The sequence below is a fragment of the Hippocampus comes genome, unplaced genomic scaffold (assembly GCF_001891065.2).
Source record: "Hippocampus comes isolate QL1 unplaced genomic scaffold, H_comes_QL1_v1.1 scaffold248, whole genome shotgun sequence".
Taxonomy (NCBI): Eukaryota; Metazoa; Chordata; class Actinopteri; order Syngnathiformes; family Syngnathidae; genus Hippocampus; species Hippocampus comes.
In genome coordinates this window covers 1,458,570-1,474,049 of record NW_017806277.1, presented here as the reverse complement: position 1 = coordinate 1,474,049, position 15,480 = coordinate 1,458,570, and the positions used below count along the sequence as shown (strand labels likewise).

Sequence of the window (15,480 nt, the reverse complement as noted above, 5' to 3'; positions counted from 1 at the left end):
TATATATATATATATAAACAAAAAAAAAAAGGAAATGTCTTAACCTGATGTGTGTGTGTGTGTGTGTGTGTGTGTATGTACATGCAGGTATATATAATTACTTGGAGCACATTGTATTGTTCATTCAGTGTTCATCCGAATTATGTGCAGTGAGAAAATTGATTGTCAAGTGGTATTAAACTCCGAACAATGAATTTGCAGTTCTTTGGGGAAGAAAAACCAAACTGTTGGGCAACCATGTAGGGGTGTAAGAATTTGTTGTGGCATCTGTGGGTCAAAAAATATATAGAAATAAAAAAGAAAGATAATACTGTACATTCTTCTTTTAAAGCCATCCATTTTCTACCACCTGTTTTGTTCTGGATCACACATGATCACCTAAAAATGAACATAACACACCTAACCTGAGTATGTACAAATTAAACAGGTTTTGCCAAAACTGCACTGGTGAAAGGACACTTTGATTCTCTCCTCTTTCATCTCAAACTGCTTTAAACAACAAAGCGTGTGAGGGCAAAGTGGTTTCCACGACTGTCCGTGTTTTATGTTATGTGTTGTGTTTATTATTTTACTTTATGTTAATGCTTTGTTTAGCGCTTTGTTACAGGTGCAGCTGTTGTGAAAACGCTGTACAAATCAGGATGTATTGTATGAACGTTCCTTTTTACATTTCCTTTTTGTCCTTGAATGCACGCTCGGGCCAGCCAATCACAAACCTCATTTTATGTTAGCCAATGACAAACAGCCGAGGGTGGGACAACGAGTGAGACGAGCGCGAAGAAAACGGAAGAGAAAGAGAAAGCAGAACACGTTCGATTGATTAAGAGCCAAGAGATAAGTGCTCCCTCGTCATTTGGAAGTGGGAAAAGTGGGTTTTTAACCAGAGCAGAGCATTGTGCAGACCAAGCTCACATTTGGAATAATCATAACAAAGCACACCAGTACAACAATATTATGTTCCACCACATGACAACACAACAACGTTTCTAGTGCATCGAGCAACATTGTAAATTGTGAGAGGTCCTTTCTAGAGCCAGAAAAGATTCTTAAGATAACATTTCTCTCAAAGAACCTGGAGGATGTTGCACTGGAGCCACGGGTGCACGCATACAATTTAATTGTCGGGTAATAATGTTCCCCACTACTCCCATGCATTTCATGTTTCCTCCCTAAAGAGTGGAGTATGGGAAGTGGTTTGAATGTGGGACCCTTGTGGTTAATTGAGAAGGGGTGGAGCCTAATAGATCTTAATTTAGTCCAAAACAAAATACTAAACCCACATATATGTGTTTATATTTATTTATAAACTTTTTGTCTTCTAATTTCTCCCTTTCATAATTTTGCTGCTGTAAATTGGGAATTTCTCCATTGTGAGACAAATAAAGGTTTTCTTATTTACTGTACAGTCGACACCTGCTATTCGGTGGGGAGACTGACTGAGCTAGCCCACGAAATGGGGAAAATCCACGGATAAATGAGATTGAAATGCACGGTGGAAGGCTGATTGTAAAGTATCACAGAAAAGACAAAGAAATACCCCCCCACCCCCCCAAAAAAAAGAGAATACTGTAGGTGAATCTGCGGGTGCCGATCTCACCGCTCTGTAAATTCTTTGCATTTCCTATCATACATCAAATTTTTGGGGGGTATGTCATCATGGGATTGAGAAAGTATACATCCGGGTATGCTGTGCTGCTTTACCTGTGAGTTCTGGATCTGAATGGTTCCCGGTGCCAGTGCCTGCGTTAACACTTGTCCTTGTGATGTCACCATAGCAACCGGCTGATACAGCGTCCCACCTAACATGAGAAATGACTGTCATGAGAATCCATTAGTTTCAGCAGACTGACACATCCGAGTCCCACACAACTTGTGGAGTCTTAGCACATAAAAGTAAATAAAAAGCATGACAACCAACAGCAATGACTGCTGAATTAAGGTTGTGAAGAAAGAATTGTTTTCCGCTGCTGGTCTAATTAGCCTTGATCAAGACAATTTCCACAGTCAGTTTGAGCGCTTCAATGTCTCGCGATCAAAAGATGACAGATTGATTCATTTGAGGTTAAAGGAGATTTCCAGAGGGCAGGATTAACATTTCACTGTACACGGTTGCCATTAGAAGGGTCTGCCAGCCATGCACCCAGCGAAGGATAATTACCACTCTTACTAAACCTAACAATGTGTGAACATGGACCATTTGATGAAGTTGAACCTACGTATAAGCCAATCAATTAAACCAATTACGAATTTATTTTCTCTATCTTTAATCACTCTTTGTAATCTGAAATTTAATTAAAACTCCTTTAAGAATATTTATCACACTGATGTCTAGTATTATTTACTATAACACTATTTCATGGAGGCATGCACCTTTGTTCTCCATCCATCTATTTTCCAATCTGCTTATCCTCACAAGGGTCGCGGGGGGTGCCGGATACTATCCCAGCTGTCTTCGGGCAGTAGGCGGGGGACACCCTGAACCGGTTGCCAGCCAATCGCAGGGCATACACAGACGAACAACCATCCATGCTCACACCCACGCCGAGAGAGAATTTAGAGTGTTCAATCAGCTTCCCATGCATGTTTTTGGAATGTGGGAGGAAACCAGAGTACCCGGAGAAAACCCACGCAGGCCCGGGGAGAACATGCAAACTCCACACAGTGAGGCCGGAGCTGGTATTGAACCTGGTACCTCTGTGCTGTGAGGTCGACACACTAACCACTGGACCACCTGTGTTCTCATCAGCTCCAAATTCATTCATTAGATGTGTATGTACAAATTCTTACCCGATACCACTTGAGAGTTGATGGTCGTCATAGAAACATTGCCCTGCTGCAAACCCCCACTGGGTGCCACAATCCCTGCAGGGTTGACAGGGTTGGACACAGAGGTCATGGACGGAGAGGAGGTCTGATTTAGTTCCTGGGGTATCATACAGAAACACAATACGTACAATGAAGAGATAAAAATAACGAAAACAAGCAGTGGTAATATACATAATAAGATAAGAGCTGTCCAAAGTGTGAAATTGACCTGCTGCATGCTGAGATTGGTGTGCGTAGGAGAATAGGGTGCCCCCAGGTCGTTACGGAGGAGGTTGTCACTGTGCATCTTGGTTTTGAGGCAGGTGATGTATCGGTTGCAGAAATCCTTACAGAGTTCATTGACCTTCTCGAGCTCCAATAAGTGGATCCGCAACACTTGAATAGCTTTAACCATCTGAAGTTGAAAAAAAGCACACGATCACAATATAAATACCGTATTTTGTGCACAATAAAGTACTCCGGATTATAAGGTAGAGAATAAAAGCGACAATAGTGGCTGAGGTTACAATAAGCATCCACTAGACTAGATGGTGCTATGTAAAAGGGAATACAATACAATACAATACAACACAGCTTTCTGTATATCGAGCCTTCACAACCAATGCAGCTGTAACAATGAGAACTGGTCACAAACACGGACATGAAACATAAATACAAATTGTATTACAAAACATTAAATGAAAGACAAAAGTTATGAAGATAATTGATTCAATGAAAAGGCACACAAACCTCGTGGGCTCACATCCACAAGGGGCGAATTATCCTGAGAAGTCTTGCTTGTCTCCTTCCTTCATTTAATCAGTAGTTAACTATGCTTTTGGTATTATCTTCATTATTCATTTCACAATGGCTGCGGTGAGCAAGTCTGTTTGAGTGTGTGTTGGCGAATGCACGTCAATTAGTGTTGGGCTCCTGCTAATAATCACCACTAGATGGCATTGGAACACTAACAGGGAAACAGCCCAATGGGGAATATATAGAGAGTTACACTCTCTTTCTATTAGGCGCATCGGACTAAAGGGCGCACTGTTGCCTTTTGAGAAAATTGAATGTGTTTAGGTGTGCCTTATAGTGCAGAAAATACGGTACACCTTTCATAAAACCTGACTTGCCACACTCCTAGATTGCCCACTTTACGGTGTTATATACAGCAGCACTGTATGCTCTCACTGAATGGTATTGTTCAGAATTGTGTCCACTGCTTCTCGAAACGGACAGGGTTTCAATACAGTAATCCCTCGTTAATCGCGGGGGTTACGTTCCAAAAAGAACCAGTGATAGGTGAAATCTGTGAAGTAGTGAGATTTATTTTTTACAGTCATTATACAATACTGAACTATGTATACAATGAAACCAAAGACCAAAACCTGTTTTCAGGCCCAAGCACAAAAAAAACAAACATTTTCAACAAATAACTATAATAGTTTTTGGAAATACTGTACTGTAAAATAATATTGCTTGAGCGCGTCCTCAGGCGCCTTTGCCGGTGCAGAACGTTTCGTCGACATTGTGGGGTATATATGTACAAAGACGAGGTGCGGAGACTGTTCACGTTGGTCAGTGCCTTACCCAATCAGGATGCAGAACGCAATTCACTGTTGAAAAGCATTAAAAAAACTGCCCAAAAAAAAAATCCGTGAAACAGCGAAGCCGCGGAAGGTGAACCGCGTTAGAGCGAGGGATCACTGTATTTCAAAAGGCAGAATCATATCAGCAAGAGTTTTTGTTGCTGTTTAGCTTTCACGTTTTTTGGCTTTAATCTTTGCCTCTCAAGACAGGAAAATAAAGACACTGCTATCAATTTATTAAGCGCAAAGCAGTCATAACGCATAACTAATGTGGGGGGGTTGGGAGCAATTAGAATTTGTTTTAGGTTTAACCCTTTCTGGGACAGTGGTTACTACAGTGGACAAGTTATCAGATTAAAGGGTTCAATAGGTGGAGTATTTTACACGTTGAAATTTGATATCTTTGTGTCAACAATGCTCTGATTCTGTTTTTTTTTCCTCCTCGTTGGTTTGTCTCATCTCTTTCTAAACTTCTGTCAGAAAGAAACCGTTTCTGTGTCTGTTCTATTAGTTAGGAATTTCACCCGTTGCGCTTTTATGTCCTCCTGTGTTTGTTTGTTTTTTTTTTCCGCTGTTGTGGTTTATTTCCTTTGTTTTCCGCTTTATTTTTTTAAATAGATGTCTTCAGTTCTTTTGTCCTTTTCAGCGACCAGCTCCTCTCGTGTTTCATGCGTTCAATTCTGTTTTCTTTTACCCGCTTTCTGTAGGTTTCCATGTGAACCTTTTGCTGATATAGTTTTTCGTTTCCTGTATTTATTTATTTTTTCTTGCTCACATTACACATGCTCCCTGAGTTAAATAAAATGATTGTTTGGTTGTTTTATTTTGAAATGTCTCTGCTTTTTATTTTGGGTCGATAATCTGTGTACATGATCTTAACAACCAAAAAAAATGTTAGAGCAGTTTGAGGAGATGGCAAAATTTTGAGCTAAATGTCAAATAAACGACTCCAAAATAGTGGTAAAACCTAAATGCATTGCAACGGTAGTTGTAATCTGTTTAGTATTCAAAAGAACACAAAATGGAAATGCCATCGTGATGATGCAAGTCAAGAGTCAATTCTTATTTGAAATACCGTGTGAAATTGGTATTGGTAAAGAATCAACAGTCACCACTAAGGAAGTAAAACAAAATATTTCGGACATTCTAACACACATTCACACCTATGTACACATTTTGTCTATAGGTGAATCTTTTTGAGACATACAAGAGCGATGTGTTCACCACTATGGCATGTCCGATGCTTCAATCAAATATTCCGTCTTTTGTTCTCATCAGCCGTTGTCTCAACATCAACGACATTGATATTCTTCGCACCGTCAGACACACTACAATAAACCCCTTCAAAATTAAGGTCAACAGAATGGACAGAAATGCGCTTGACTAAGGAGGAGAAAATTCAGCTAATTAAACTCGGTGAGTTTAATAACAAGACAGACTTTTGCTCCCATTGTAACCAGTCAGGCCCAATGTGACATTACCATGGGGAGGAAAAATGAGTGGCCCCTGGGAGGGACGCTTGTACCCTGTGCCTCATAAAACACACAGATGCAGGGTTAATTGACTGTTCAACCCTCATCGGCGTACTCTCATAAAGTTTTGTATCTGTCTTTGTTTCAAGGGAGATAAAAACCTTGTAATTCACAAAAATTCAACCACAAGAGTCCACTAATCATTAAAATTCAGAAAATTACATGCACTGAGAAATTGATAGACGCTTAATATTCAAACGGGTGTAATTTATGTTGAGCACTGTGATTGTGTCATCTTGGGTCGACTATGTGGCCAACATTAATTAATCCATCCATTTTGTACAGTACCTAGCTTGTGCTTCAACATTTACGGGGAGCAATAATAATAAATAATGTAAAATTATGTGCTGAAAGAAAAGGAGCTTTTAATATAACGGTAATGCCTCCTTCGCAAGACATGGCGCCCATCATTCATCCAAAATCTGTGTCATACATTGTCACCATCACGACGCACACATTTCTGCGAACGACTGCTACAGTCCTCTGCTATGCTAAAGCTATCCATGTACCGTATTTTCCGCACTATAATACACACCTAAAAGCATTCAATTTTCTCAAAAGCCGACAGTGCGGCTTTCTAATGCGTTTTTGTTGAATCTCAATTTTCTTCATAAGTTTTGTCTTTCATTTATTTTGTCATGCCATTTGTATTTATATGTTTCATGTCCGTGTTTGTGACCAGTTCTCATTGTTACAGCTGCAGCGGTTGTGAAGGTTCGATATAAATAACATTGTATTACATTGTATTGTATTCTCTTTAGCATAGCACTAACTAGTGGATGCATAGCGCAACCGCAGCCACTATTGTAGTTTCTATTCTATGCGCATTATAATGCAGTGCACCTATAGTGCAGAAAATGCGGTACACGCTCTCTTTGAGTGTAAAATGTCAAAACCTGTCCGACTTCCAACCTGTGCCCATGTTCTCCCTCATCATTTCTCATGTGTACACAAAATCTGGTTTCAACTGAATTCTACAGTGCTCCCTCTCCAACCCATCCAGTTTGAAAATCGAGATGAGGCAGTGAATGTTGATTCCAAATGACTTCCACAGGCGTCAATGGCAGTGAATGAGTTAATTGATTGAAATTAATGAGAGTCTGAAATTAATACAATTTTCAGTTTAAAGGGGAAGTCAAGTCAGATATTTCCTTTCAAGTAACACAGTATGTTTTATAAGCTCCCACTAGTCTAAACATGGTATTATGATTCATATTGTGTTTGTGGAGTATTAAATTGAAATTTTTTTTTGTTTTTGGCAAATAATCATTAACTTTGAATTTTATGGCTGCAACACATTCCAAAAGTAGACTGAGAAAATTGAGGAATGCTCATCAAACACCTTTGTGGGACATTCCACAAGTGATGAGGTTCAGTGGGAACGTGCATGTCATGATTGCCTATAAAAGGAGCTTCCCTGAATTGCTCAGTCATTCACAAGCAAGGATGGGGTGAGGTTCACCTCTTCGTGAATATTTAGATGATGAAATAGTTGAACAGTCTCAGGACAATGTTCCTCAATGTACAATTGCAAGAAACACCGCTGGTTTCTCTGGGCCAGAGCTCATCTAAACTGGACTGATGCAAAGTAGAAAAGTGTTCTGTGGTCTGATGAGTCCACATTTCAAATCGTTTTTGGACATTGTGAACTTCATGTCCTTCGAGCCAAAAAAGAAAAGAACCATCTGGACTGTTAGGGGCACAAAGTTCAAAAGCCAGCATCTGTAATGCTATGGGGCTGTGTTAGTTATTGCCAATGGCATGGGTAAGTTCCACATCTGTGAAGGCACCATTAATGCTGAAAGGTACATAAAACCATCCAAGCAACGTTTTTTTCATGGATGCCCCTGCTTATTTCAGGAAGACGATGCCAAATTACACTTGGCACATATTACAACTGTGTGGCTTCGTAGTAAAAGAGTGCAGATACGAGAGTAGCCTGCCTGCAGCCCAGACCTGCTCCCCACTGAAAATGTATCGTGCATTATGACAGCGGAAATCCTCGACTGTTGAACAGCTGAAGCTGTACTGAAACCACGAATAGGAAAGAATTCCACCTACAAAGCTAAACATTTCAGAGTGATCTCAAGGAGACATGATGCATTTCCGCCCCACTATCTAAAACAGTTGTGAGGTGTCTTTCATGACAATATCCCAATGATAAAACCCCTCTGTCATTAATCATTTTTGTGTGTGTGTGTGTGGTGGGGGGTACATGTGCCACTGCTTACCCTGACCCCTTATTTCAGAGCAAATGCTAATTATGGATTTTGACCAGCTGTTGTCTCTCCTCAACTCAGTGTACAAGTGGAAAGTGCCAGTCGCTATGCAGCCGGAACTTACACACCTGTTGGCAGGTTACGGAGTCTCCACCCAGAGGCCTTTACCATCATAACTTGGAATATGACTCACTAAAGGCTGGATGGAATCAGTACTCCCAACTTTTAACCAGAACGTCCACTGTACACCAAGGGACAATCAAGCCCTGGACTTGCTGCATGCAACCACAAGAGATGCGTGCAGCAGTACGACCCTGCCCCCATCTGGATTATTGGACCACAACCTCATGTTGTTAACTCCTCCGCATGGTCTTGCAGTTCAAAGGCCTCTCATAACAACAAGCAAAGTGCTGCAGGATTGCTTTGAGTGCACAGGCTGGGATGTGCTTTGTGATCCACACTGGGACAAGATCAGAGTTTGAAAAGGCTCAAGCATCAACTCAAGTTAAGACCAAAATTGGCAAAGGACTTAATAGTAGTAAACTGGAGCTAAAACTCCAGCAGAATGAGGTGTGGAGGGGGGATAAGAAAAATCACAGGTCTAAACATAAAAGATCATCAAACCTAGGTGGGCACTCTGGACACGGCTATTCAGTTTTCCAGATTCATTTCTGTACTCCTTGTTCATTCCGCACACCTTACCCAGACCCAACATCAGTTTCCACGACAACCAACCACCACACTTCACACCATCCCTAAGTCACACAGATTACGCCCCCCCCTCCACAAACTCTTACATCCTTCTGAGCGGACCAGTATTAGGGTCCTGAAGGTTGTCATCTATCTGGTGTCCTGAAGCAGACTCAAAATTATCCATAGGTGTGAATATGAGTGTAATTGATTGTTTCTCTACATGTACATTACAGTATATTGCTAACATGATGAGCTAATGCAAAAATCTTGTGGATTGTGAAAGAATTCAACAGAGACCTCTTCTAACACATTTTTTAAATGAAATTAGTTGAGGGTAAAAGTGGTGGATTGGTCAAGTATGTACCCAGACCTTAAACCTACTAAGCATCTGTGGAGCACATAGTCTCTATATATCTGCCAGCTATGTAATAATGTCATGGAGGGGTGGAAAAGAATTCAAATGGAAACCTTTGAAGCACTAGTGAACTCCAAGATCAAGAGGGGTCACACAGTTTTGGATAATAATGGTGGCTACACGGCATATTGATAGTGGACACTTTCACCGAGAGGCATCTTTACATACACATTTGCGATACAAGCTATATACTGACTACCTTACATTGTAGCGAAGTCTAATTTCCTTTGTGTTGTTCCATGAAAAGCTACAAGGAAATATTTACAAACATGTAAGGAGTTTACTCACTAGTGGATACCATAACTCTTCAATACCTGTGCAAATTATTCCACCTGATGTGCTTGTTTGTGTTTTCAGTGAAGATAAATGGTGCAGCAAACATCAGATACAAAAAAAGTCAAATTTAAAAGCCTCAGGGTGGATGCAGGCAAAGAAAGAACATGCCAAGTGCACAGTCCTAGCGGCTATAAGGGTTTTGTCAAACAAAAACATGTATTTCCATATATTACCAAACTTAGTCTTTGCAGCGGCCCAGATGTACCACTACTCTTATAAACCAGCCCAGTACTTCATCTCAATGTTATTTATGAGCAGATATTTCATGAAACCAAATAACTCACCAAGTTGTCCAGCTCTGGATCTTCACTGAAGAAAGGCTTATGATCCCGCTCCTGCTGGTGAACAAAGTTTTCAATGTCGACATCAAAGCTGGCAGACGTGATGCACTCAGATCCCTGTGTAGCCTGCTCACATTTCTCAAACAACAACGCCAGCAGGGGGAACAACGGATGTCTAGGGAAAAAGAAAATAAGAGGGCCCAACAAATCAGTGGTGTGCCATCAGGGCCGTCTCCGCAGGCGCAAACACTGTCAGAAACACAGACCTACATTTACAACTCAGTGTATTTTCCGCGCTATAAGGCGCATCTAAAACCATTCAATTTTCTCAAAAGCCGACAATGCGCCTTATTAATCCGATGCGCCTGACATATGGTTTAAAATTACGATTTTTTGGATATAGTATTTTAAATGTTCTGTATAGCACTTTGTTCCAGCTGCAGCGGTTGTGAAAGCACAATATAAATGAAGCTGTATTGTATTGTATTTTCTATAGCGTAGCTCCATCTAGTAGATGCATAACGCAACCTCAACCACTATTGTAGCTTCTATTCTATGCGCCTTATAATGCAATGCACCCTATAAATGAAAACAGTTTTAAAATAGGCCATTCATCGAAAGTGTGCCTTATAGTGTGGGAAAATACGGTAAATGCAGTGGAAATAATTTATTTCCAAGAGTCTTTTGTCTTCATTTTATTGCGTGTATCATGACTGCACGACTCCCAGTCCTTCGGGGATTGACTTATTTTTTTGGGGTCCAATCAGATTTCAGCCTTGATGTGTTGCCTTGCACATATCATTTCATCCAACACCTTCAAGACCTCAAGTGCAGACATCAACCACACTCACGGCACTGAAAATGCTGGTTCTTCTTTTAGCCAATCAGATTGTAGATTCACCTACAGAAAGCCATCCCGCAGACCCTGCGATGAGTGAGTTTCTCCGTGTCATGATTCGGTTTGGGACCAACAGGTGGCACTGTAGGGCTGCAGCTGAACACCTGTTGGTCATTAGGTAATTAGTGCTTTAAAAGGACTCCCAGCCCGACCACTCATGGTCGGGTCATTGTTGCTCTTTGCTACTGTCATGTTTGTTTGTTGCCGTTTCTCTGCTGCTGTCACGTTTGTTTTGGTCATGGTTCTGTTTTAGCTTCAGTCATGGTTTTTGTTTGATACTTTGGACTATGTTTGTTTAGGATTTAGTTTTCTGTGTTTTATCAATACACTTCTTCAAATACCCCCTGCTCCTCCCTCTTGCCTGCTTTTTGGGTCCACCTCGCCACGTGACACTCCGTCCCCTCATTGGTTTGGCTTCTATTGCACCTAATTGGTTCAGCTCAATGTGCAGCCCGAAGCTTGATTTACGACGGAGAACGATATCGGACCATGATTGAAAATTCACTTTCAAGGCCGTAAAATAAGGAAGAACTTCTTGAAGTTATTTTCCTGTAATTTGGCTCACCAGGGAAATTCATGACAGTACCATTCTGAAATTGATATCAGGGATGTAATCAAACAGTAGAAAAAAAAGGCAAAAGCAGCCTTAGAAACAAAAAGAGTTCAATGTTTATCCAACCTAAATCCATCCATTTTCCAATCCACTTTATCCTCACACAAGGGTGGCGGGGGGTGCTGGAGCCTATCCCAGCTGTCTTCGGGCAGTAGGTGGGGGACACCCTCACCAGGTTGCCAGCCAATCACAGGGCACACGTAGATGAACATCCATTCACGCTCGCAATCACACCTAAGGACCATTTAGATTGTCCAATCAGCCTTGGAATGAGGGAGGAAACTGGAGTACCTGGAGAAAACCCATGCAGGCATGAGAAGAACATGCAAACTCCACACAGTAAGCCTGGAGCTGGAATCGAACCCTGCACCTCTGTACTAAGGCCAACGTGCTAACCAGTCAGTCCACCACTGGGCCGCTCCCCCAACCTAAATCATTTATGCATATTCATTCCAAACACTGTGTTGTCTTGCAAAGAACCCCGCTTGCATGGCAAGGCCCCTCCTCAGACTAACCTGTGACTCTCATTTGCATCCTCTAATAGTCCTCTATATTATACTCTAATCTGCCTGATCCCAAATTAATGTCACTCCTTCAGACAGACGTGGCCAGCATAGTAAGCAGGAGGGTTACATGCACAGTAAAGAGCCTCTGCCTTGTCTGTTTAATGTCTACTTGTGGAGGGTTGAATAAAAATTAGCCTGGTTATTACACAGGCACTAAGGACGATCTCAGCACAAAAAAAATTCGGTTCCGGTGCTCTCCACTGTGCTCAACATGAGTCCCACCCCTTTGAAAAGTAAGCTTTTTATGAGTTTTTCTCCATACAATACAATACAATACAATACAATACATCTTTATTTATACAATGCTTTTCGACAGCTCTAGCTGTAACAAAGCGCTTCACTTGAGCACACATAATCCTAATTTTCTGAATTTTATGGACGATTAGACTCACCTGTGGTTGAATTATTGTGATTTAATTTCATCATGCAGAAATATTTATTTTGAAAGGAATCTCAAGGTTTTCTACCAAATCTGTTGGGGGCGTATAATTGATATTTGCACACTAAATATTTAGAGCAGTGGTTCTTAACCTGGGTTCGATCGAACCCCAGGGGTTCGGTGAATCAGTCTCAGGGGTTCGACGGAGCCTCTGCCGTGTAGGAGACACACCCGACTCAACATGTCAATTAGTTATGACATGCCCGCTTGACCATCACTGGCTGGAGATGATCACATTACATTGCTTGTCCAATCAGTGCTGCGGGAAATTTAGCTTGCTCAGTAGTCAACGTGTGACTGTCGTGATGGTACGGCATTTGATATTTTTAGAATGTTTTAATACCTGCTAACCATGTTGAGTAAAAAAATGAAGTGGTCAGACGAATATGTACTTCATTGATTCACATGCATCGCAGAACGTGATGGGACTCAGCATCCTATCTGCATGATTTGTCATGCCATGTTGAGCAACTCTGGAGGAACACTTCTTGAATTTTTATTTTTCAGTAATGAAGGGTTCGATGAATTTGCATATGAACTGGTTGGGTTCGATACCTCTAATAAGGTTAAGAACTAGTGATTCAGAGTAATTTACTTGCCTTTTCCAATTCATCTAGAAACAAAGAAAAATGACTAATATTAAGACAACAAATGTGCCAATTCCACACATTCAAAGTTTATAGGGCAGATTGGCTTACTATAGTATTATGGGACATTTAGGCTAGAATATCACAACAGTGCCCAACCAAGCGGTCATGGTCGACCGGTAGTGAGCGGACTGGCCCCAGGTCGACCGCGAGGATGCGGGTGGGGGTGTGTATATATATATAGACTTCACAGCTCGGACCTCCCGGCCCAAAGGGCTTTCAGGAATTCCATTCTGACCTTATTTGAGACATGTTACAATCATGGTCAACATCTAAATACAGGCAACCTTTTGTTTTTGGGCTTCTATTTTTATATCCAGAGATGAAAGTGGACTTTCCTGAAAATTCCGGGAAAAAAAAATATATATATATATATATATATATATATAAATAACCTTTCGACCAAATCTCGACTTTGTTGTTGCAGGTGTTATAGAAAGTTCATAAGAAGTAAGGTGAAACATTATCATTTTAATCGATCTGGTAATAGAACCGTATAATCAGATAAAGGGTTTGATTAACCCTCTCAGGGACAGCGGTTACTACAGTGGACAGCTTACCATGTTATCACATTGCAGGGTGCATGAAAGGGTTAAATATCATTTAGTGCCACCTTGAATACATTACAAAACCTTCTATTCATTCACTCACTCACAGCATGTGACATAATTGTCCGAAACAGGTGCTGGCACCAGAACACCCTTGTGTGGTCCACAGTGCTGCCCACCAGCCATACGTTACAAGTTTCAACAGCATGGAAAAAAATAAAGCTTGTGGGAAACACAAACATGATACAACAGTATCGAGTTCCACTCATAACATATCCTGGGAGAGTTTGCAAATTGTTCACAGTTAATTTTGAAAATGACTGACAATTCTTTTTTGTTTTTTTTTTTTTTTTTTGCTGTTTTACTTAATGCTTGTACTATTCTGAAATGACTTGTTTCATTATAAAAATAAAATAAAATTGTCTTGCTGAATCACTCCTGTTTTCTGAACCCTTTCATGTATCCTGAAACCTGATCACATGATAAACTGTCCACTATAGTAACCGCCGTGCCTGAAAGGGTGTATAAATGATACATTTTCCAAATCGTGACAGAGTATGAAGACTTTTTGTGGACAGATGCTACAAAGCAATGGGCGATTTGAGATACAAAAGGCCAATGAAAGATACAGTATGTGGCCAATGGAAGTCCTTCTGTGTTAAGATGAATTCTATACAGGATGTATTATGGAAAAGTTACTTTTGAATTGAAATCTCAACAGTTAGGTATTGAGAGTACATACGAATGAAGTGTGAATTCACACATACACATATTTTATGAGCTGCCTATTTCCCAAAATATGACTGTGAGCAAGCCGTTCTGACTTTTGCCAGCATGTGATGATGGGCAGCATTTGTTTTTGGCAATGTGTCCCCGACATGCACCACATACACATGCATATTCAATTGACAAATGTAATTTTGTAAACATGTCACAGATATGCTTTCTAAGACACCTGTGAACTGTTTTAAATTGTGAGGAAAAAATGCATTTCCTTTCAGTTGTACATTCAAGATAAAATGAACCAAGAGCAATCCTGGCTGCGAAAGAAATTTAAAACGATGTTACCCAAGCTTTATTGAGCCAAGTCACCCATTTTAGATAAAAATGGCACAAAAAGTGTGAATATTGAAATAATGATTATCTTGTGTCAATTTACCGTATTTTCTGCACTATAATGTGCTTTGGATTATAAGGAGCACTCTCAATAAATTGACTTTTTTAAAACTGTTTTAATATATAGAATAGAAGCTACCATAATGGATGTGGTTGCGTTATGCATCCACTTGATGCTGCTACGCAAAAGGAAATACAATACAACACAGCTTTATTGCAATAGAGCCTTCACAACCGCTGTAGCTGTAACAATGAGAACTGATGACAAACACGGACTTGAAACATATAAATACAAACAGCATTAAAAAAATAAATAAATGGAAGACAAAAGTTATGAAGACAATTGATTCAAGAACAAGGCACACAAATCTCATGGCCTCACATCCACAAGGGGCTAAATATCCTTGAAGGCTCTTTTTCTCCTTTTTCCTTCCTTTAGTCAGGAGCTAACTAAGCTTTTGGTATTATCTTCGTTTCATAATGGCTGCGCAGAGCTCACAGAGTAATTGTCTGTTTCAGTGTGTGTTGGCGAATGCACATGCCAATTAGTGTCGGACAGAACCTTTTTTGGTTACAATTGGTTCCTGCTAATAATCACCACTCGATGGCATAGGAACACGAACAGGGAAAGAAATCAATGGGGAATACAGTATAAAGAGACTGTTACACCATATGATGTATTGAATTGTATTGTATATATAAGGCGCATCGGATTACAGGGCGCATTGTTGGTTTTTTATCAAATTGAATTTGAACTTTTAGGTGCGCCTTACAGAGCGGGAA

At 40.5% G+C, this 15,480-nt stretch overlaps 1 protein-coding gene and 1 long non-coding RNA gene across 2 annotated transcripts in view; one reads left to right on the top strand and one right to left on the bottom strand.

Moving 5' to 3' along the window:
* The window catches only part of pknox2 (pbx/knotted 1 homeobox 2), a 118,630-nt gene that overhangs the window by 5,158 nt on the left and 97,992 nt on the right, over nt 1-15,480 (bottom strand). Inside the window, exons 5-8 of the mRNA XM_019857754.1 lie at nt 9,874-10,045; nt 3,035-3,220; nt 2,788-2,923; nt 1,702-1,799 (exon numbers count right to left, since the gene is read on the bottom strand). Coding sequence (XP_019713313.1) covers nt 1,702-1,799; nt 2,788-2,923; nt 3,035-3,220; nt 9,874-10,045 — 592 coding nt within the window. The remainder of the gene's footprint in view (nt 1-1,701; nt 1,800-2,787; nt 2,924-3,034; nt 3,221-9,873; nt 10,046-15,480) is intronic.
* Nucleotides 3,474-15,167, top strand: LOC109507985 (uncharacterized). Its single transcript, XR_002166579.1, has 3 exons — nt 3,474-3,516; nt 6,630-6,631; nt 15,029-15,167. It is a non-coding gene; the product is annotated as an uncharacterized LOC109507985 (long non-coding RNA).